The sequence below is a fragment of the Xyrauchen texanus genome, chromosome 6 (genome assembly GCF_025860055.1).
Source record: "Xyrauchen texanus isolate HMW12.3.18 chromosome 6, RBS_HiC_50CHRs, whole genome shotgun sequence".
In the NCBI taxonomy this organism is placed as follows: domain Eukaryota; kingdom Metazoa; phylum Chordata; class Actinopteri; order Cypriniformes; family Catostomidae; genus Xyrauchen; species Xyrauchen texanus.
In genome coordinates this window covers 45,923,107-45,944,154 of record NC_068281.1, presented here as the reverse complement: position 1 = coordinate 45,944,154, position 21,048 = coordinate 45,923,107, and the positions used below count along the sequence as shown (strand labels likewise).

The 21,048-nt window shown below is 38.3% G+C and overlaps 1 protein-coding gene across 2 annotated transcripts; it reads left to right on the top strand.

Moving 5' to 3' along the window:
* The first annotated feature begins 9,774 nt into the window (after positions 1-9,774).
* On the top strand, positions 9,775-16,471 carry LOC127645539 (zinc finger protein 239-like). 2 transcript variants are annotated; one of them, XM_052129191.1, is made up of 3 exons: positions 9,775-10,071; positions 10,159-10,302; positions 15,486-16,471. In XM_052129191.1, exons 2-3 carry the CDS (start codon positions 10,209-10,211, stop codon positions 16,334-16,336), a joined length of 945 nt encoding a protein of 314 aa, XP_051985151.1. In that variant the 5' UTR covers positions 9,775-10,071; positions 10,159-10,208; the 3' UTR covers positions 16,337-16,471. The 2 variants fall into 2 exon arrangements, with proteins under 2 accessions (XP_051985151.1, XP_051985152.1); XM_052129192.1 differs by having other exon boundaries at positions 9,775-10,075.
* Positions 16,472-21,048: the final 4,577 nt, after the last annotated feature.

Here is a 21,048-nt window from a genome sequence, read left to right as displayed (position 1 = left end):
AACAAAATGGAGTCAGTTGAGTGGTTGGTTTATCCTTGCTGATGTGAAAATGCGTACTTAAACAATTTGTTTCAGAAAATAAGTATATTGGATAAACGGTCTTGTACGTGTAACAAATGAAGTATGATACGTTTGATTTGTGTAATGTATTTTATTAAACAAGAGTACAGGAAAATGTTTAATTGAATATTGACACCTGTATTTATATGAATGTGTTGTATTCTCATAGTTGATTCTACATAAAGTATTCAGTGAGGAAACTTCGCAGAGCTTGTCTGTTATTAAACATTTCCCCCTTTAGTCAGGGACATAACACATTCCCTCTCCCAGCTCATTTTTATTTGGAGAGCAAAATCTATGTGGTCAATGTCTTTGAGTTTAGATCTGTCTAAGTTAAGTTCTCAGTTCAAGGAACCTCTGTTACTGATGACAAGTTTAATATCCACTTTATTTAATTGTTTCATTTGAAAAACTATTACAGTATAAACTTGTCAGTGGATGGATACTGTATTTATGAGGTCAATTGGAATTTGGTTTGGCATTTCCCCATAAATGTATTTACTAATACATATAGAGAGATGTTTTTACAATATTACACAAATGCTATTCCTGTAATAGTATATTTTACATGTAGTATCCAACATTGAATAATACAAGCTAACTGCATACAGGAACATTAGAGTATAAACAGTGTAAAATAAAGTATAAATAAGTCTAAGTTTGAATTCATGTTTATAAATGCTGCCAATATTCTCATCATCCTAAACAAAGACTTGTTTCAACATGAACAGGAATAACTCCAGGTGTTTCAACTGAGATCTGTGGTGAAAAAAACTGAAGAGAGTGAGGACATGAGTTATCCAGAATCATGCATTTCAAAAGTTATGAGCAATGAAGAGACTGAGGAACAAAGAGGTTGGTGTCCAAACTGACCATTCTTCATTATTTAATTATATGTGAAAAAACAAACATGTTCCTGTAACACTGAGAACTTACATCAGGTAAGGATGTGTCATCAGACTTGCACACAACATTGAAACTAAAGCTAAAAGGACATAAATAATACTTGTTTATCTGTTATTGTGTTTTGTGTTGGTGAGTCAGGCTGCTAGCTGTTATGCTAACTGTCTGTTATGATATACATACAATTTTTCCCCTCTTGGATTTTTGTTAATTCAAATATTAGTGAGCTGATATTGTATACGTATGTGTGAATTTTTTATTATTATTTCCTTGACATTTTCTGGGATAATATACAGCTTAGATTAATGAATTCTGTCATGACCAGAACTGCACCCCATTGAAACTTCTGGAATGTGATCAAGAGGAAGATGAATGGCCACAAGCCATCAAACAAAGCATAGGCATAAAGTCACCAAACATCAATGTGAAAGACAGGTAGAGAGCATGCCAAGACGCATGAACGCTGTGATTTGAAAAAATCTGGTTATTCCATCAAATATAGACTCTTCCCATGTTAAAACATTAGTATTGTGATGTTTAAAATTCATATGAACTTGTTTTCTTTGCATTATTTGAGGTCTGAAAGCACTGCATCTTTTTTGTTATTTCGACCGGTTGTCATTTTCTGCAAATAAATGCTCTAATTGACAATATCTTTATTTGGGAGAAATGTCAGTAGTTTAAAGAATAATACAAAAATGTTAATTTTACTCAAACACATACCTATAATAGTAAATCAAGAGAAAATGATAATTTTGCAATGGTCTCTTAAATTATTTTTTTTCCAGAGCTGTATATTTAAAAATAAAATCCAGACTGATCCAGAATCGTTCAGAATGAAAAATTAAGATACTGGGGAGGTTGGTTTGCATTCAGAAGTTATTTGGTGTTTATAGTAGCAGTAAAATTACATATAGCTAAATGAATAAAACAAGATAGCATAGAAATCTACCATTTAAATTAATCGAAATTATAACATTGTAGATTTTTTTCATTTTAACATTGATAGAAATAACATTTAGCACATCAAAGTTCTCATAAAATAGATCCTAGGCTTTAGTTGCCTTGTGAAATTAAATTCCAATTATATCCTTTCAAATCACATTTGTTCCTCTTGAGTTTAATTTTGACCATTTGATTTGTTCATTTTAGATATGATGGAAGAAAAAGAGGAACACCAAGACCTGAATAAAGCAGAGGAGATTCAGCATCGGAGTCAGAAACATTTTACTTGCTCGAATAAAAATAAATTCTCACAAAATGGAACTAAAATTACAGGAGTCAAAAATGTGCTCATCTGCCCTCAGTGTGGAAAGAGTTTCTCACAAACAGAAAACCTGAAAATTCACTTAAGGATTCATAGTGGCGAGAAGCCTTTCACGTGCCATCTCTGTGGGAAGAGTTATGCAGATCCAAGAAATCTAAAAAGTCATCAGCGTTTTCACTCTGGACTGAGGCCGTTTAACTGTGATCAGTGCGGCAAAAATTTCATTTGTGCATCACATCTGAAAAGACACATGGGAATTCATGCAAATGAAAAGCCTTACATGTGTTCTTTTTGTGGACTCGGTTTTTCACGCAAGGATCATGTTAAAGCCCACGAGAGATTGCACACCAATGTGAGAGCTCATATGTGCTTTGATTGTGAGAAAACCTTTCAAACAGCCAGTCGATTGAGAGAGCACCAGAGAATTCATACTGGAGAAAAACCATACAAATGTTCACACTGTGAGAAGAGATTCACTGTCTCAGGAGACCTGAAAAAACATGAGAGAGTGCATACTGGAGAGAGGCCGTACCACTGCACTTCATGTGGGAAGAGTTTTAGCCAATCATGTTATCTACCAGTTCATAAAAAAAAGCATTGTTCAATGTTGTTACAGTGATCATTTGATAGTCATGCACAGAAAATAATGTTTTATTCAGATGAAAACTTTTTTCTTTTTTTTTTTTTAAAGATCAACTTTGTCTAATATGCATTGATGCCATCATTTTGTAAGAATGTTTTTCCATCTTGAGTAGCAATAGTGACCTTCTGTGCTATTAAACATTTTTCTTATGCAATGGTTGCCGGCAGACTCAACAAGTATTGTTTACAAGTTTACAAACAAGTATTGTTTACATTCACTGCATGTTATTACCATCCTGAAAAGGGAACAATGGAAAAGAGGAGGCGAGAAACGGCTTGACAATATAAATAATATTTGAATGAAAACTTAAGACACAAACGCACACATGACGGTCAGCTGACCCTAAACAATCTCTCTCTGTCGCACCACCATCCGCAGTCGGCCTTTATCCCTCTCGGAGGCTTAATTAGCCTGATAAGGGACCGGGTGTGTATAATCACGACCCGGCCCCACCCTCCACCCTGTCACACATCCATTTCTTATTTAATCATGACAAACAATACAAATGTGTATTACTCCATTTTCTACATAAAAGTTACCACAAGAGTAATTTCTTCATTTATGTCAACATTTCAAAACCAGAATTATGAAAATAAAACTTAGAAAGAACTAAAGACACACATACTTATTTAATTATGTAAACTATTGATCAAGTCAGCAGTCTTCAGTGAACCACATCCAATGTACAGTATAGTCCAAGAGTGCTCATTTGCTGAAATATTGTTGGATACAATATGTTTACTTCATGAAGAATTATTTTCCATGTCCATTTTCACTAAATGATGCGCCATGAAGGGTTACATTCACCCATTCTCTCTGTATCTACTGTAATACTGTACTTCTTAGTACAAATTATTTAAAATTATTCTGTATTTTTTGTGATAAATTCTATTTATTTTTGGATATGATCTGAGCTTTCAATTACTATTTTAGATCGAAATCAGTTTTATGACTACGATTTCAATTCCAGTTGTTGAGTGGAAAGTTTGGTTTCGAGGCGCGTTTTCATTTTGCATGAATGAATGGCTTTGGGTGTCAGGGAATTCAAAGAGCCAACGTGATGAAAGTAATCTCTTCACTACCCTCCAGCCAGACAGCTGAGGTAAAATAGTTGATGCTCTTCAAAATATAAGGAATAGACATATGCAGTTATGATGGACACTTCTCAAGGCCAATGGAGATACTTGTAAAACATGTGTGTAAAGATATATGTGAAGTGGACCCTGCACCCACATGGGACAAAATGCTAGGAAAGAAGATTGATCTTCTCCCATACTTTATTTAGGACAGAACCTGAATGTCTTGTAAATCGTCCAATCCATGGTGACCATAAGTGGAAATTTGGTTTGACAGTAAATGGATTGGGGCTTCCACCTACCAAAAAGAATGCTAAAATTCTGACATGTTTTAAGGAAATTACTGTATAGTATTTTTTCTTCAACAAAATTTACTTGCAATGATGTCCAAATGGGAATCCCAAAAGGTATTTCAGTAGTTAATGTTACTCTGCATGTATGGATGCTGACTACCACCCCTGGAGTTGCGAGATCGAATCCTGGGCTTGCTGAGTGACTCCAGCTAGGTCTTCTATGCAACCAAATTGGTCCGGTTGCTATGGAGGGTAGAGTCACATGGGGTAACCTCCTGGATGCAAACCAATGGCCCTGGTAGTTACCTAAGAAACCGATTGATGGGGCTGCATCGGTGCACAGTCCGATATCTTCAAATTTGGCCAAATCGAGTTCCATGCCTAGGAATTCGATGGAGGTGGAAGGGCTGGCATTCTTTTCTTTGGCGATAGGAATTCCAAGGTCAGAGAATACTTTGAAACTTTGGTAAGGTGGAGAGCCCAAGGGGAGTTTTAGGGCGAAACTACAAGGAAATCATCAAGTAGGTGGATGAGATAAGGCACAGTGATTATTTAACAAAATCCAGCAGATGGCTTCTGATAGCATGTCAAATATTTTTGGGATGCTTTTGCAGCCGAAGGTGAGGTGGACAGCAAAATAGAATTTGTCCTTCCAAGGATGCAGAAGAGGTGCCAGAAATCTGGGTGCAGGGGCATGATTTTAAATGCTGAAGTGATGTCGACTTTAGCGAGCCATGCCTCCTTGTCAACTTTTAAGCAATTGTATAGCTAGTTCAACTGTTTGATAGTGAAGAGCATATCCGTTGGTTAAAATCAAGCTACTGATGCTCTTATGAGGCCCGCCATGGGTGGCTGAGGGGTCTATGATGAGGCTTAGTGCTTGGTGTTCTGTTGACCTGCACGAGGTGCATGAAACACTTTTACATCTGAGGAACACTCTATTATGGATGTCTAAATCAGAGCATGTGAGCGGAGCCGTGTGACAGTCTGCTCAATAACCTGCTCCATGCACGTGCACTCTGCTCAGCTGCTCACGGCCCAATCAGACGCTGCGCTCAAGTACCGTTCACCGGTAAACAAGCGTTTGCTCAAATTCCGCTTCGATATTAAATTTCTCTGTAGTATACTTGGTTCCAAACACGCACACAGGGGTAGCTACAGTTGCCCAAGCAACTGCCCCTTTGCCCACATGGGCTGAGGTGCCCCTCTGGGTGAAATATAGACTATAGGCAGTGTCTCCACAGAATGATCATACTGTAGATTTAATATATTAATATGTTTCTGATTTAATGCTATCTAATAGACTTTGGTCTGTAAATTAAAATGAGCTATTTCTCATCCTAATTTTGTGATCAGTTTTAAAGGATTTATTAAGTTATCCAGAAAACAGTAGTGAATGTTTTTCTCTTTTTCAGTGTTGTTGCTTTATTAATATTCCCTACAATTTTATATGTACAAATCATATGCAATCTAAAGGACTGCCTCCGTTTAAGAAGTTTTTTTTTCTAATGTACAATCATTTATCGATTTTTCTCTCAATGCAGCAAGCGATGTCGATTATGTTATCTGCAACCACTAATCTAGAGTCAGTTTTTTACATTTCACTTCTTGGGAAACTGAGCAGCAGTTATGAGCCACTTTATACCGAAGTAGAAATCGAAAGCAACAGGTTGTGTGAGATAATTCCGATTTGAAATTCTATAATATTTACTAATCAAATGTTCAATTGTATAATGAAGACATGAAAGCAGAATGCTCCACCTGCAAATTAGGACACACTGATCCGCAAGATCATACATGTATATTGGCTTTGATGCAGGGATTTTTTTGTGTGTTCGCCAGGATTCAAGGCAAAATGCTTTGCCAATATACAGTATTATTAAGCTTACATATTCAGTTGAGAGTGCTCTAACATACGCAACCCTGCAGAACTGGGCTTGCGCCTAGCTGGCAGCTGCACTGACTTGATGGCAAAACAACAAGATACATTACTTATCTATTCATTTATTATTGGATAGTAGTATAGCCTACTAGCTCACCTTTTGCTGCACTACCATGTTCGTGTAGCACAAGTGTGCCCAACCAGTCGATCGCAGACTGCTTCCCAGTCGATTGCGAGAGTATACTGTACTCTGGTTTACCCTCTCTCTCTCTTCACCATTCCAACTCAAACCTCAAATATTTAAAATATTAACCAAAACAAATGACAGCGACGAAATCAGAAGCTAAATTTGAAATTGCATACTTACATACGACTCATACAATTTCATATAAATATATGGCAGAAATAGCAAGAGTAGTATGCTAGTACACTAATCCAAATTTCGCCAGGGTTTTAGCTGTGCATGCTGGGTATGGTTTGTTGCTATGGTTTTAGCTAGACATGTTACGTTATTAGTAGGGACTCGCTGTTAAAAAAAGAGGTTGAGAGAGCTGCAATTTTAGCAAAGTAAAATGCAACTATGGCAGAAGCCAAAAAAAAACAAAAACATATTTTCATTCAGACTGGGAGGAGGATTATTTTTTTGTTTATTCATATTCTAAGTCCATCTGTATTATTTGCAATGCAAGCGTGGCCATACCGAAGAAGGGCAATTTGGAGCGGCATTTTAGGACTGTGCACAAAAGCTACGATGCAGATTTCCCGGTTACATCAGCTCTATGCACCCGAAAAGTCAGGGAATTGAAGGGGCAGTTAGCAGCACAGCAGTCCATTTTTACCAGGCCAAACACCAAGGGTAAGGCTGCAACTATTGCATCTTATCGCGTCGGTCACGTTCTTGCAAAACACAAGAAGTCTTTCAAGGATGGTGAAGTTGTGAAAGAAGCATTCGTCGAGGCTGCAGATGCACTATTTGGTGACTTTAAGAATAAAAGTGATACCATAGCTGCCATTAAGGACGTGCAATTATCCTGTGGCACTGTTACACGGAGATGCGAGGGAATGGCAGAGGATGTCGAGGAGCAGTTGAGGAAGGATATTGAACGGTGTGAATGTTTTTCTCTTCAAGTCGACGAATCGACTGATGGATGTGGCTCAGCTATGTGTTTTCATCAGAATGGTTTTTGGAGACATGGGTGCAAAAGAAGAGCTACTCACCATTTTGCCATTGAAAGGACACACTAGAGGCGAAGATATTTTCCAAGCTTTCATGGAATTTGTTATGAAGACCCAATTGCCCCTCTTCAAACTCATCTCTATCACAACTGATGGTGCTCCAGCATGGTGGGCCGTACTAGCGGGTTCATTGCAATGTGCAAACAGAGTGAATATTTCCCGGATTTCCTTAATTACCACTGTATAATCCACCAGCAGGTATCGTAAGAGTTTAAACATGAAAGAAGTGATGGATGTTGCAATGAAGATTGTGCGCTCCGTTCGGGCCAGGAGTCTACAGAGAAGGTTATTCTGTGCACATTTGGAGGAGACAGGTCCAGAACACACAGACCTGTTGCTGCACACGGATGTTAGATGGCTGAGTAGAGGTACATTTTAGCGAGATTCTCAGAGTTGTTGCCTGAAATCAAAGATTTTCTGAAGCTTTCAAAACACGCAGAATAAGCCCAGCTAGAGGACTACCAGTGGCTGATGGATTTAGCGTTCCTGACCGATCTCACTGACCTGCTGAATGATTTTAATTTAGAGCTGCAGGGTAAAGATAAACATGTAATCAACATGATCAGTTCAGTGAACACATTTAAAAGCAAGCTACAACTGCTGTCAAATAGGCTAAAACACAATGACCTGCGGAACTTTACAGGCAAAACTTCAGAGTCAGGGCAAAGACTTTGTGCAGTTGGACAGTGCACGTTATGAGGAGCAAGTTCAGAGCATCTTGTTCGTATTTGAGAGGCGCTTTACAGACTTCTCATCCATTGAGCCTGCTGCAAGCTATCTGTGGATTGTATTGCCTCCAAAATTGTATCAATGTTCCACTTGGATAGCTCTGCTGTTGAGAATGAGATTCTCACACTGCAAAATGACATTGAGATCAAATCCAGGGCAACACCTGGCATGAATGGAGAGTTCTGGAACTTACTGCCTGAACAAAAGTAATACAACCTCAGAAGATGTGCTTTCATCTTGACAGCACTTTTTGGATCAACCTATTTGTGTGAGTGTGCTTTCTCTCACATGAAAATCATCAAGTCAAAGTACAGATCTATAATGACTGATGACCACCTTGTGGCCTGCTTAAGGCTTGCAACCAGCTCCTACTGCCCTGACTTTGAAAAACTAGCTGCATCCTCCCAGTGCCAGAGGTCCCACTAAGGTAGAGAAATAACTTTATTGTCACTTTTCTAACTAGACCTAGGCTGTTTTATTATATCTGGATTAGGCGTACTTTTCTGTTTGTTTTGTACATTATATATGTAGATACGCTATGAGAAGCAACTGTGGCTTTCTGTTTGGACTGGTAGATCTCGGCACACTGACAAATTTAAAAGTAGATCTTGGTTCAAAAAAGGTTGGGCACCCCTGGTGTAGCACATCCTCGTACTCTCTGACAATGTGACACTTATGGAATATTTGCTAATTCTCACGGTCTCTCCTTTCGATTTCCTCGTCTTTATCTTTGATTTATACTTATCATTTATTTAGGCTATAGCCTAAAGTTTGCAACTTTACTAAAACAATGTTAGAGCTCCATAACCTCAGGCCTATTGCTTATTTCGCAGATTCCCAAATCAGCATATCACAAAGCGTGTTCTGGGTTGAGTGAGCAGCACTGAGCGGCCTGAGCAAGCGGAATCTTCAAAAAGGCACTCGCTCAGATGAATTTATCACCACTCCACTCAATGCTCAGCTCACATGCCCTGCCTGGCAATTTGTTCATTTTTAACCCCAAAATCTTACATTGTGCAGCATTAAGTATATTACAATTATATTAAGACATCTTTACTCAGCTAAGTTAAGGCTGCTCTGTACCGGCTCAAAATTGTGTGTAAAGATGCAATGCTGCTTAAAAGCCAGACTAAATAATTCCTGATCTGACCCACTTCAGCCCCTAGTATCAAAGGCAGTTCTGATGCTGCTTAGATTGTGTAAATGAAATGCAGCATCAGAGCAGCCTTGAACTTTGTTGTTGTCACGATAGAGCATATATTTCATAATTAAATTTACATTTTATATTTCTATATCCATATTTTTATATTTAAAACATTAATATCGTAACATTATATATGTAATAGCTGTGTAAATGTATTTATGCCACCTCTGAGCAGGAATAAACAGTCTACACCTAAAAACCTCTTCAGATGCTTCTGTGACACATTTGAAGTGTAAAGATGGCATTAGAATTTCTTTAAGATGTTCTACAAGTTTTTATCTTCAGCAGGTGAAAATGTATTCGTTTAAAATAGATTTATTCTCGAACTCCTGTTGTAGTAGCCACGTTAAGCGTTTTACACGACAAACGATTTTTAAATGCTTTATTTACCACAACAAATCACGTACTGAATAACGAACACAAGAAAAAGCGGTTCAGATTGTCCCCTCCGAGATGCTGTTGTTGTATGACGTCACGCAAACATGGCCGCGCTCTGAGAGATTTGCAGAGTATAAACATTCACTTTTAAGCGAATAAATGCAGCAATTAGTGAAGTAAATGCATCAAAGTTTTCATATTAGATTATGTTTAACACATGTTTGCAGAGACGTTCAAAACTGTAAATGATCTTCTCTACTGATAATCATAAACCTGCTGAAACATCTGGCATTGATGTTTTGTTTGTTTTTACATTATTCGAGCATCGGAAAATAGACCGCCGCATGATTGAATAATACGAGCTAACTGCATACACGAACATTAGAGGATAAACAGTGGAGTAAGTAAGTCTAAGTTTGAATTCATGTTTATAAATGTCGCCAATATTCTCATCATCCTAAACAAAGACTTGTTTCAACACGAACAGGAATAACTCCAGGTGTTTCAACTGAGATCTGCGGGATAAAACATTGTAAAATGATGTTTATTAAAGAAGAGATTGAGGACATGAGTTATCCAGAATCATGCAGTTCAAATGTCATGAAAAATGAAGATACTGAAGAACAAAGAGGTTGGTGTTCATTATTTATTATTGTCTGTTCATGAAGATTACATTTAAAAAACTTTAAGTGATTTGATTCGTTCTTGTTGGTAGTTAATGATCAATTCCTGTTAAGTTACAATTTAATCAATCAATAAAATAAAACGGCTTTATACCATTCTTAAACATTGCAGCCCATGTGCCATTGTATGCTGCATGATCTGATTTAGCCCTTGTGCAACCTTCTGGACATTTTGGTTTTTCGATAATTTTAGCTGCCAACGGCATCAATTTTGCCAAAGGTGTGTATTTTTGGGGGATTTCTTTATATTTCAACTTCTGTTCCTGTGTACACAAAATAGTTACAATCAGGACCTTAAGAACAAAAATGTTGAAACCCATAAAAACCGAAATATTTGATCTCAGTGCCATTAAAGCATAAAATCCTGAATTCTATGATATTAAGCTTTCATTCCGGAGCCCTGGCTTCAACATTTACAGTTTTTATATTTTCCACCAGGTGGTGCAATTTTTTTGCATGTTTAGTCTATGGAGCAAATACATACTTTTTTCAGATTTTCTGTTTGCTGTATTATAGAGCACTGCAGGCCAATTGAATAAATTATGCAGCTAAAATTATGTGGGTGTGTTGGTCTGGATGTCAGAGAGTGTTTTGTGTGTGTTTATTGAGAAATGTGTGTATTTGTAAGAAATTAACAGTGGCACTATGTAAACACATGCATTTAAAGGGTTACATCCAGAAAATGTTATGATCAGGACTGATTTTGGTTAAAAAAGAATGTTAAAATATAATATTTTTATGGCAGTTTTTTGACATGGACATTTTTGTCCTTTAAGGACCTTTGTTTTAAGAAAACTAATAATTTGTTTGGGTTGTATATATCAGTGGTTTTGATTGAACTGGTTTTGCTTCAGGACAGATTTTACATTGGAAGTCAAGTTGCTACCCACTATAGTAACGTAACCTGTATTTAATGTATCGCATTTCCTTTTATGTTGCTTAGATTTGTTCATATTTTTCAAGTGCAAGGACATGCATCAAGTGACATTATTTTTGTTGTTGATGTCAACTTTAACTACAGCTGCCACTGTTGATAATAAATGAGGTCTAATAGATTCTACCTTTAGATTATTTCATATGAAACTATAAAACATTTTCAAAAACAGTTACTTTTACTCCTGTAAAATCATGAAACTTAGTAAAGGTGATGATGTGTAATGATTTTTTATTTTTTTTGCGCATAGCACAGTGTTGCTTTTGTCCTCCTAAGTGCTGTTTGGTATGTCAGGGCTGCCTACTGTTTGAGAGATTTGACTTGACTTTCTCCATAACACTTTAAACTAGAAAAGTCTCACTAGAATTCAAATGGGTCACATCAGTTTGGAGGTCTGCGCGCCGCAATACTGAAGGAAGCCTGGTTGTTGCGCATGCACGTCAGAGAGCAGATCATTGCGCGGGCTGGATCCGTTACACTCGCGCTAAAACTTTAATTATAAGCCTTAAACTGAATGCGAGATTATCATTAAATCTCTTCATTGAACATTACATTTTAATTCAATAATCTCTATCACTTGGGCGGCCTACAAAAATCTTCAGTGGGAGAACCATTACATTATTCTTTCCCTGCTGCCCACGACCCAGTCCGAATAGACCTGCAACCCACTTTTGAGAAACACTGGTGTATAAGATACATAAAGCGATACAGGTTAATTTTGAACTGAATTTCTCATAAGCATAATTTTGTATAACAGCTGTTTATTGTAAACTACATTACATACAATAACTTGCGATTTCAGCTTGCGAGTCATGGGAAGCTTGATAAAACGAACTCTTGACAAACAGGAAGAACTTCAAAGATCTTTCAAAATAAAAGTCCAGTGAAATGAGAGCACTATAGATTAAAGATCTATAAATTAAAGACATTACGACAGAAAAATATTACAACTGTTTAAAATTCTAATATTCAAAGCAGTCGCAATAATACTCTGTAACAATAATATAATATTGAATGATTATATTATAAGTATTATTGCCTGTAAGCAATATCACATAAGCAAGTGTACTGAATATCAGCATTTTGTGATACAGCCATGGCAGACTTTTTCCTAAGGTAATCAAATTGTTTTCATTTAATGTTTTCATTAATACTGAAAGCTCTGTTGTGCATTTTATTTTTTACCGATATATATACACACAGTACTGTTCAAAAGTCTTAGGCACGTAAGATGTTTCTAGCTATATCTTCAGCTTTAATTTGTCAATAGGAAATATAAATGTTACACTCCCAAACATTCTAAAGAATAGAATAGAAGAACTGGGAGCCCTATATCAGATTTCATGGCCCCCACAAAGCCACCAACTGAACATCGGGTCAGTCTGAGATTACATAAAGAGACAGAAGCAATTGAGACAGTCTAAAGATATCTGCCAACAACCAAGAAAAACTATGTCCAGGTGTACCAAGGAGAGTTGTTGCTGTTTTCAAGGAAAAGGTGGTCACACCAAATATTGATTTAGCTTTTTTATGTTTACAGGACTTTGTATGACATTAAGTGATAAATGAAAACTATTTATGTCATTATTTTTGAAGACATCCTCACTATGCAACATTTTTCACAAGTGCCTAAAACGTTTGCACAGTACTATAGTGTTGTCAAAAGTACTGACTTCGGTACCAAGTCGGTACTGAAATTTTAAAAATGTGACGCTTTGAGCGCTGTTGAGCGGAATCATAAACACCTCTGATTGGCCATTGTGTTCTCGCGCTCATCGGATATGTCTGTGATTGGCTACAATGATCAACGCACGGGAGCGTTTGAGAGTACACGGAAGTGTTTGAAAGTTTTTTTAAAAAACGGGAGTGGGAGCTTTTGAAAGCACAAGCAGCAGTCTATCAGCGGACCGGTCCTGCTTTCAAACACTCCCGTGTGTATCTGTGCAAGCGCTGTGTGAAGAGCACCATTGATATATATTTACATGTTTTGAAGCGCTGATCATTGTAGCCAATCACAGACATATCCGATGAGCGCGAGAACACAATGGCCAATCAGAAGTGTTTACGATTCCGCTCAACAGCGCTCAAAGCGTCACATTTTTAAAATTTCAGTACCGACTTGGTACCGAAGTCGGTACTTTTGATAACACTAACTATATATATATATATATTTAGTTGAAAAGTATTATATTTTCATTTGATAAAAGTTGTACAGTATGTAAACAAAAAAAGAAACGTCCTCTCAATTTCAACTGCTTTTATTTAAAGCAAACTTAACATGTGTAAATATTTGTATGAACATAAAAAGTTTCATCAACTAAGACATAAACTGAATGAGTGTCACAAACAAGTGACTAACAGAAATGGAATAATGTGTCCCTGAACAAATGGGGGGTAACAGTCAGTATCTGGTGTGACCACCAGCTGCCTTAAGTATTGCAGTGCATCTCCTCCTCATGGACTGCAGCAGATTTGCCAGTTCTTGCTGTGAGATGTTACCTCACTCTTCCACCAAGTCACTTGCAAGTTCCTGGACATTTCTGGGGGGAATGGCCCTAGCCCTCACCCTCCGATCCAACATGTCCCAGATGTGCTCAATGGGATTGAGATCTGGGCTCTTCGGTGGCCATGGCAAAACACTGATGTTCCTATCTTGCTGGAAATTATGCACAGTATGAGCATTATGGCTGGTGGCATTGTCATGCTGGAGGGATGAGCCTGCAGGAAGGGTACCACATGAGGGAGGAGGATGTCTTCCCTGTAATGCACAGCGTTGAGATTGTCTGCAATGACAACAAGCTCAGTCCGATGATGCTGTGACACACCACCCCAGACCATGACGGACCCTCCACCTCCAAATCGATCCCGCTCCAGATTACAGGCCTCGGTGTAACGCTCATACCTACGATGATAAATGCGAGTCCAACCAACACCCCTGGTTAGACAAAACCATGACTCGTCAGTGAAGAGCACTTTTTGCCAGTCCTGTCTGGTCCAGCAAAGGTGGGTTTGTGCCCATCTCTGACGTTGTTGCCGGTGATGTCTGATAAGGACCTGCCTTACAACAGGCTTACAAGTCCTCAGTCCACCTTCTCTTAGCCTATTGAGGACAGTCTGAGCACTGATGGAGGGATTGTGCGTTTCTGATGTAACTAGGGCAGTCATTGTTACCACCCTGTACCTGTTCCTCAGGTGTGATATTCTGATGTACCAATCCTTTGCAGGTGTTGTTGCACGTGGTCTGCCACTGCGAGGATGATCAGTTGTCCTTCCTGTCTCCCTGTAGCTCTTTCGTAGGTGTCTCACAGTACGGACATTGCAATTTATTGCCCTGGCCACATCTGCAGTCCTCATGCCTCCATGCAGCATTCCTAAGGCATGTTCACACAGATGAGCAGGGACCCTGGGCATCTTTCTTTTGGTGTTTTTCAGATTCAGAAGAAAGGTCTCTTTAGTGTCCTAAGTTTTTATAACTGTGACCTTAATTGCCTACCGTCTGTAAGCTGTTAGTGTCTAAACGACCATTCCTGCATGTTCATTAATTGTTTATGGTTCATTGAACATTGTTTAAACTAGAGACCAACCGATATGGGATTTTTGAGACCGATGCCGATTTTAGAGGGGGGAAATTCACAGATTGCCGATATGGTGACCAATATAGTTCATTTTTAGTCTCACCAACTAGGAAACAGCGCGGCGTGAAATCAACACTCAACACAGACACAAGCCACCACCGCACCATTGTCTGCTGAGCTGCAAAAAGATGCTCTGATGTTTATCTTTCAATCTTCTACATTACTGGCTGCACTGACAAACTATAGCTGGCTAACATAGCAAAAAGAGCAAATCGACAGCCCTGGTAAAAAGTAATCACCCCACCTGAGTCATCTAGAAGCGAGATTCATTCACCAATCAGAGAAGTCGCTGCTGCTGTAAACATGTGAATAAGTGGATTTCCCCAGTTTGAGAAACACTGACTTAGACAATAGAAAAATCGCTTTTGCTGTTGTTTAATGCGTCTTTAAGTTTGGCGGCTTCTGTATTTTTCCCATACTTGAATGAGTGACATGTCTTAATAACAAATGCCTTGACCCCTGTAGCTTTCTGCTATAAAATTCTAGGTTAATTTAATGTCCTTAATTGTAATATTTGTCTTTAATTGTAATGAATGCCAAGCATTTTGTGTTTTCATTTTAGAGCTGATGGACGTGAAAGAAGAAAGTCAAGGACTGAATGAGGTGAAGGAGGAGGAGCACCATCCGTGTCAGGCACTTTATAGTTTCAAAACTGGACAAAACTCTTTTAGTGAGTCTCAGACTGAAAATCATTTCTCACAAATAAGAACACTACGAACAAGAGCCAAAAAATCTTTCTCCTGCCATCAGTGTGGGAAAACCTTTACACGTAAAGCAAGTCTTACTAGGCACGTGAGAATTCACACTGGAGAAAAGCCTTTCACATGTCATCAATGTGGGAAGAGTTTCAGACAGGCATGTAGTCTCAAAAGTCATCTGTCATTTCACTCTGGAGAAAAGTCATATAGCTGTGATCAGTGCGGCAAAATATTTTCTTCAAGATCAGTCTTACAAACACACTGGAAAATTCATCCAAATGAGAAGCCTTATTTGTGTTCTCTTTGTGGAAAGGGTTTTTCAATTCAGCGCAGTTTAAAAGACCATCAGAGAAAACACACCGCTGTGAGGGATCATATGTGCTCTGAGTGTGGGAAAGCCTTTTACAGAGCTTACTTCTTGGAACAACACCAGAGAATTCATACTGGAGAAAAACCTTACAAGTGTTCACATTGTGGAAAGAGTTTCACTACTTCAGGAAACCTGACAAAACATGAGAGAGTGCATACTGGAGAGAGACCACATAACTGCACTTCATGTGGAAAGAGTTTCAGTACATCAGGAAACCTGAAAGCACATGAGCGAGTGCATACTGGAGAGAGGCCGTACCACTGCACTTCATGTGGGAAGAGTTTCAGTCAATCAAGTAATCTACTGACTCATAGAAAAAATCATTGCCCATTGTTGTCACATTGAGAAAAGTACATTTTTATTTGCCTAGAAAATAAATAAAAAAATTGGAATTTCTCTCAAAAGAGAAATTACAATTTAAGCTGATGTAATTTATGTTTGTAATTAAGTATATAATTTACACAAGCACCACCGAATGGAATGGCAAAAATAAACAATGTTTTCAAAAAAGCTTTCTGAATATGCACCTTATTTGCCATTGATCAAACAAAGAGATGGTACCGCTCCTATCTTATGACTTTAGTTGAGTAAGGCAGTTTCCCCCTAGAATGTTTAAAAAAATGAATATATTTTTTAGCAGTGGTGCTGTTTTGCACGTGTTCATGATCCCATAATGCCGGACCCGTATTTATGCACGTTGGTGGACTAATACCGTAAAACTAGTAAATAAAATTTGCTTAAACATCTGAAAATGTATTACTCACTTGGAGCTACTTTCTCAATTCTTACCTCTAGTTTTATTCAAATGGAATAGAAAAGAATTATAATTTAAGTGTATACAGCCTAATTATGGTTCTTCCCTTCAGTCACTTGTTTCTCAGCAACTTTGTAAGCCCGTTTATCGGTCCAATGACGGTCTCCAATAATACGGGTGAAGGTCTCTTCGCGTTACTGTCTTTCTTGTACGCAACACAACAATATTAAATGAAATACATTTTCTCTTATGTATTATCTCGTTATTTCATCTGACTCCATAAATGAAAAAGGTTTTTAATGATATCTGAGCATCATTAAAAGTGAGCGAATGTTTGATTATTCTTTTAACTCCTTTAATTATATTTTACCCGTTTAGATTAATAAACTATGTCGCTTTGAGGTCCTCGCGTGTTTTCTCTACACCGCGGGTCTCACGATCACAAGCGGCCAGTATTGGATCATCAAACAGAGGTAATTGCTATATACCTGAGATCGGTCACGTTCACGCTCACACAATCAAAGATACTTCAGTATAGCCCCCATGGAATTGCATACACTTGAATGTAACTTAACGTGTTCTTCAGTAGAGGTCACGGCCACTATTACAGATGTAAGTTGACCAACATAACTTCTCTTGTAATAGCTTTGGATTGGCCATGCGTGGTTTCCCACGTACACTTATCTGGAGAAACATCAAATTAAAACAGAGGTTAGACACCCGAATTTAGATTGGTCAAGCAGCATTTGCTGTTCTAAACGGAAATTCCTTTTTGTCTTTGCAAACCAAGTACACTTGAATCGATGCCAAATATTAGTCGTCACTAATCTGACGCAGACTTGCGGTAACATACGAATCGTTTAATCTGATGGGGAAACACAATGTCAGAGTCAGTCAGAATAAAATCAAATGTTGACAATTTATTGACCAGGTAACATAATCAATTCATCAATTCCAATTAGACATTGATAAGTCAAAGTTAGACATTTTATCAAAACATAAGAAATTCGAATTGCTATCACCTGATATAAATTACACACAGTAAACTGTGTCAGATCGTCTGACTACAGAAAACCATGAACAATGTGTCACATCTCTTTAAATACCCAGATAATTCAATATGCTTACCAAATAGTGGTGTCTGTCATTATAATTAGATTTTGGTCCCCTATTGAGGGGGTTCCTGTAGATTTACATACAGGAGGTATGGAGGATCTGGGGGAGGGCTCACCTTTAAGGGGCACACCACAGTTCTCAAATTGTATTACTTCTTTTTGCTTGTCATTATGGCTGGGAGGATGAGACCAGTTTACCAGGCGCACTGAGACACTTTAAATGATACCAAACATGTTATAGTTACTTTTTTATACACACTTCACATTGCATAGGTTTTTAGTGAGCTTTAAGTGAGGAGGAGGAGTGAGATGAAGAGAGTTTAGAAGGGAGGTGTTAGGTGCACAGTTTGTTGCATCTTGGATATTGCTGTTATGCAAGAGAGAGTTCAGATGTTAATTCTCATGAGAGCCTTTTGTTTTCTCGAGGAGTAGCCCAGACTCACTGGCACCCGCCTTACAACGGAATTACATTGATGTTGTTGTAGGTATTTAAAGGGCAGTTCTTCCAAAAATTTTATTTCTGTCACTACTCACTCTCAAGCCTCTTTTGAGTTTTGTGGAACTCAAAAGGAGATGTTATTGTCCTGAGATGAGAGATGAGATTAGTTATATTGCACGGTCACTGCAATATTTTATTCCATACAATGAAAGTGAATGTGACTAGTTCTGCCTAGCATCTCCATTTGTGTTCCATAGAAGAAAAAAGTCTTAATGTCTTATGTGATGCCAGAGTTACTTTAAGAGTACAAGTCAATACTCATCAGTTACCATTTAATGTTTACAAAATGTATTGAAAATGATCTCAAATGAAATCCTGAGAGAACTGGTTAAAATAATGTAATGAATATACTGTATATCAATTTTATAGTATTTATATTAATATTTTATTTATCGATGAATAGTTTGAAATACTTAAAATATTTACATTTACTACATTGACTGATTCACATGCCAGAGAAAATACCTGTGTAGGTCAGATGGAGCTCCAGAGAAATGACAGATGAAACAAGTGTTTAAGTGTTTCTCTTCTCCCTGCAGTAGTTCTGGTAGCATTTTACACAAAGCTTTTCTTTCTAGCAGTGTTCGCAACTGTGCTTTGTTCATTATAAACTGGAGCAATAGTTTTTTCACATCACTTGCATTTACGTGACAAACTTGCTTGTGACTTCCTCACTGTATGTGTTTTCACTAAACTCAGCAAGAGTTCAGTGTGCTGCACAAGAAAATCAGCCCATCTGTGTCCCTCTCTCGTGCAGCTCACTGAACTCTTGCTGAGTTTAGTGAAAACACATGTAGTGAGGAAGTCACAAGCAAGTTTCATTTCCATTGGTTGAACTGCCCAGAAAAGTGTGTGGGCATTCCCCGCATGAACCTGGAACAAGTGGTCATTATTATATTTGTGCACAAAACCCACATTCCCCTGCCTAATTTGTTGGGTATCCTGCTTCTCCTTTTTGCACACGTTCTCCCGAACAGCCTTTGTTGGAATGCTCAACGGTGAAGTTACTGTGTGTACGTGCATGCATTTGTGTGTTTGATGTGGTAGGTTACCTTTCGTTTCATATCAGCCCCATTCAATAGCGTGTAGTGTAGAAAGCGCAGCTGACTGGGCCTAGCAAGTGTTACATTGTGTGAATAATATTAAGTTGGTGAATTGCTATAATTCCTGTAGTGCAGAATGAGCTGTAATTCTGTGTAAGGGGTAAAAGTACATTTGTAATAGTGGGACAGACCAGGGGGGCGCAGGCAATTCCAGCCAAAAGGGGGAAGGCTTCAGAACAGGGGCGGGGTCAGGTGGCCTGGGAGAATCATCCAGGAAAGGGGCATAGTCCAGCGGCATTGGAGAAGGATCCAGGAAGGGAGCGGTGGCCTGGAAGGAGGATCCAGGAAGGGGGTGGAGTCCAGTGGCCTGCGAGAAGGCTTGAGGAGAGGGTTTATGTCCAACAGGGCAACTGTCCCTGTACAGAGGGCGAGGTCTGTGGTGGCCGCACTTCCTGCCTCCTCCACGTGACGCGTGACCGTACCAACAAGCTTACATCATCTCTCATGAGCGTGCGTCATAGAGATGTACGGAAGTGAACAACATTTGTAGTTAAAAAGTACACCATGTTCCAAATTATTATGCAAGTATCATATCAGTAGGATTTCATCAAAATAAACATTCAGGTTTAGTTTTTCAAAGAAAGTGTTCGTTTGTTTTATTTCTCATATGTTTTAAGATAACTGTCTCAGACAGGATAGTTGATTAGTTTGCCAGGTGATCTTAGTTAAAGGGAAACCTACTTTCATTTTTTTTTGAAACCTACTTTCATAATTTGCAACAACCTACAAGAGGTTGTTGCAAATTATTAAGCAAGTCACAGTTCTCATGCAGTTTGGGGAGAAAGAAAGATCTTACTGAAGATGAAAAGTGTGAAATAGTGCAATGTCTTGCAAAAGGCATGAAACAAATGATATATCACGAAAACCGAATAGAGATCATCGAACTATCAAAAGATTTGTGAGAGATTCACAGCACAGAAGAAGATCAGATAAAGGCTTATTAAGAAAGGCTTCTGTCAGACAAATTATTAAAAGGGTAGCTCTAAAAAAGCTGCTGTTGAGCAGCAAACAGGTTTTTGAAGCTGCTGGTGTCTCTGGAGTCCCAAACAGGGGCGAAAATTTCATCAAAATGTTGGGGGGGACAATAAACAACAATTCTCAAGAGCAATTTTTGAAGGGGACACCAAGGTTTTTTTTGTTGTTGCCCCATTTGCATTTGTATTATTTTATTTCTTAAACAATTATTTTAAGAATATATCATTATATATCATTATTTACAATACACATATTTTAATGATATTTTAGGGGGGGACAACCCTCAGATAGGGGGGTCCTGACCCCACCCGACCCCCCCGCGATTTCCGCCTATGGTCCCAAGAACCTCTCAATGCAGGATTCGTCAGAGGCTGGCAGATGTGCACAAAGCTGTATTTCGGCCACCCCTAACCAAAGCTCACAAAGAGAAGCGTTTGCAGTGGGCTCTTTGTATAATTAAGCTCTTGTTTCCCCTGTTTTGTTTGTCAGTTTTTGCATGTTTGGTCTATGCTCTGTGCTGGTTCCCTGCGTTTTGTTTTCTTATATTCTGAGTTAGCTTGTTCATCTTTTGTTTACATTAAAGCTGCAGAGATCCTCATTCCTTGCCTACC

Excerpts from the sequence above, each read along its gene's own strand:
- LOC127645539 (XM_052129191.1), top strand. The coding sequence starts at position 10,209 with ATGATGTTTATTAAAGAAGAGATTGAGGACATGAGTTATCCAGAATCA. Across the intron at positions 10,303-15,485 it reads AGATACTGAAGAACAAAGAG|AGCTGATGGACGTGAAAGAA; the intron begins GTTGGTGTTCAT and ends TTTTCATTTTAG.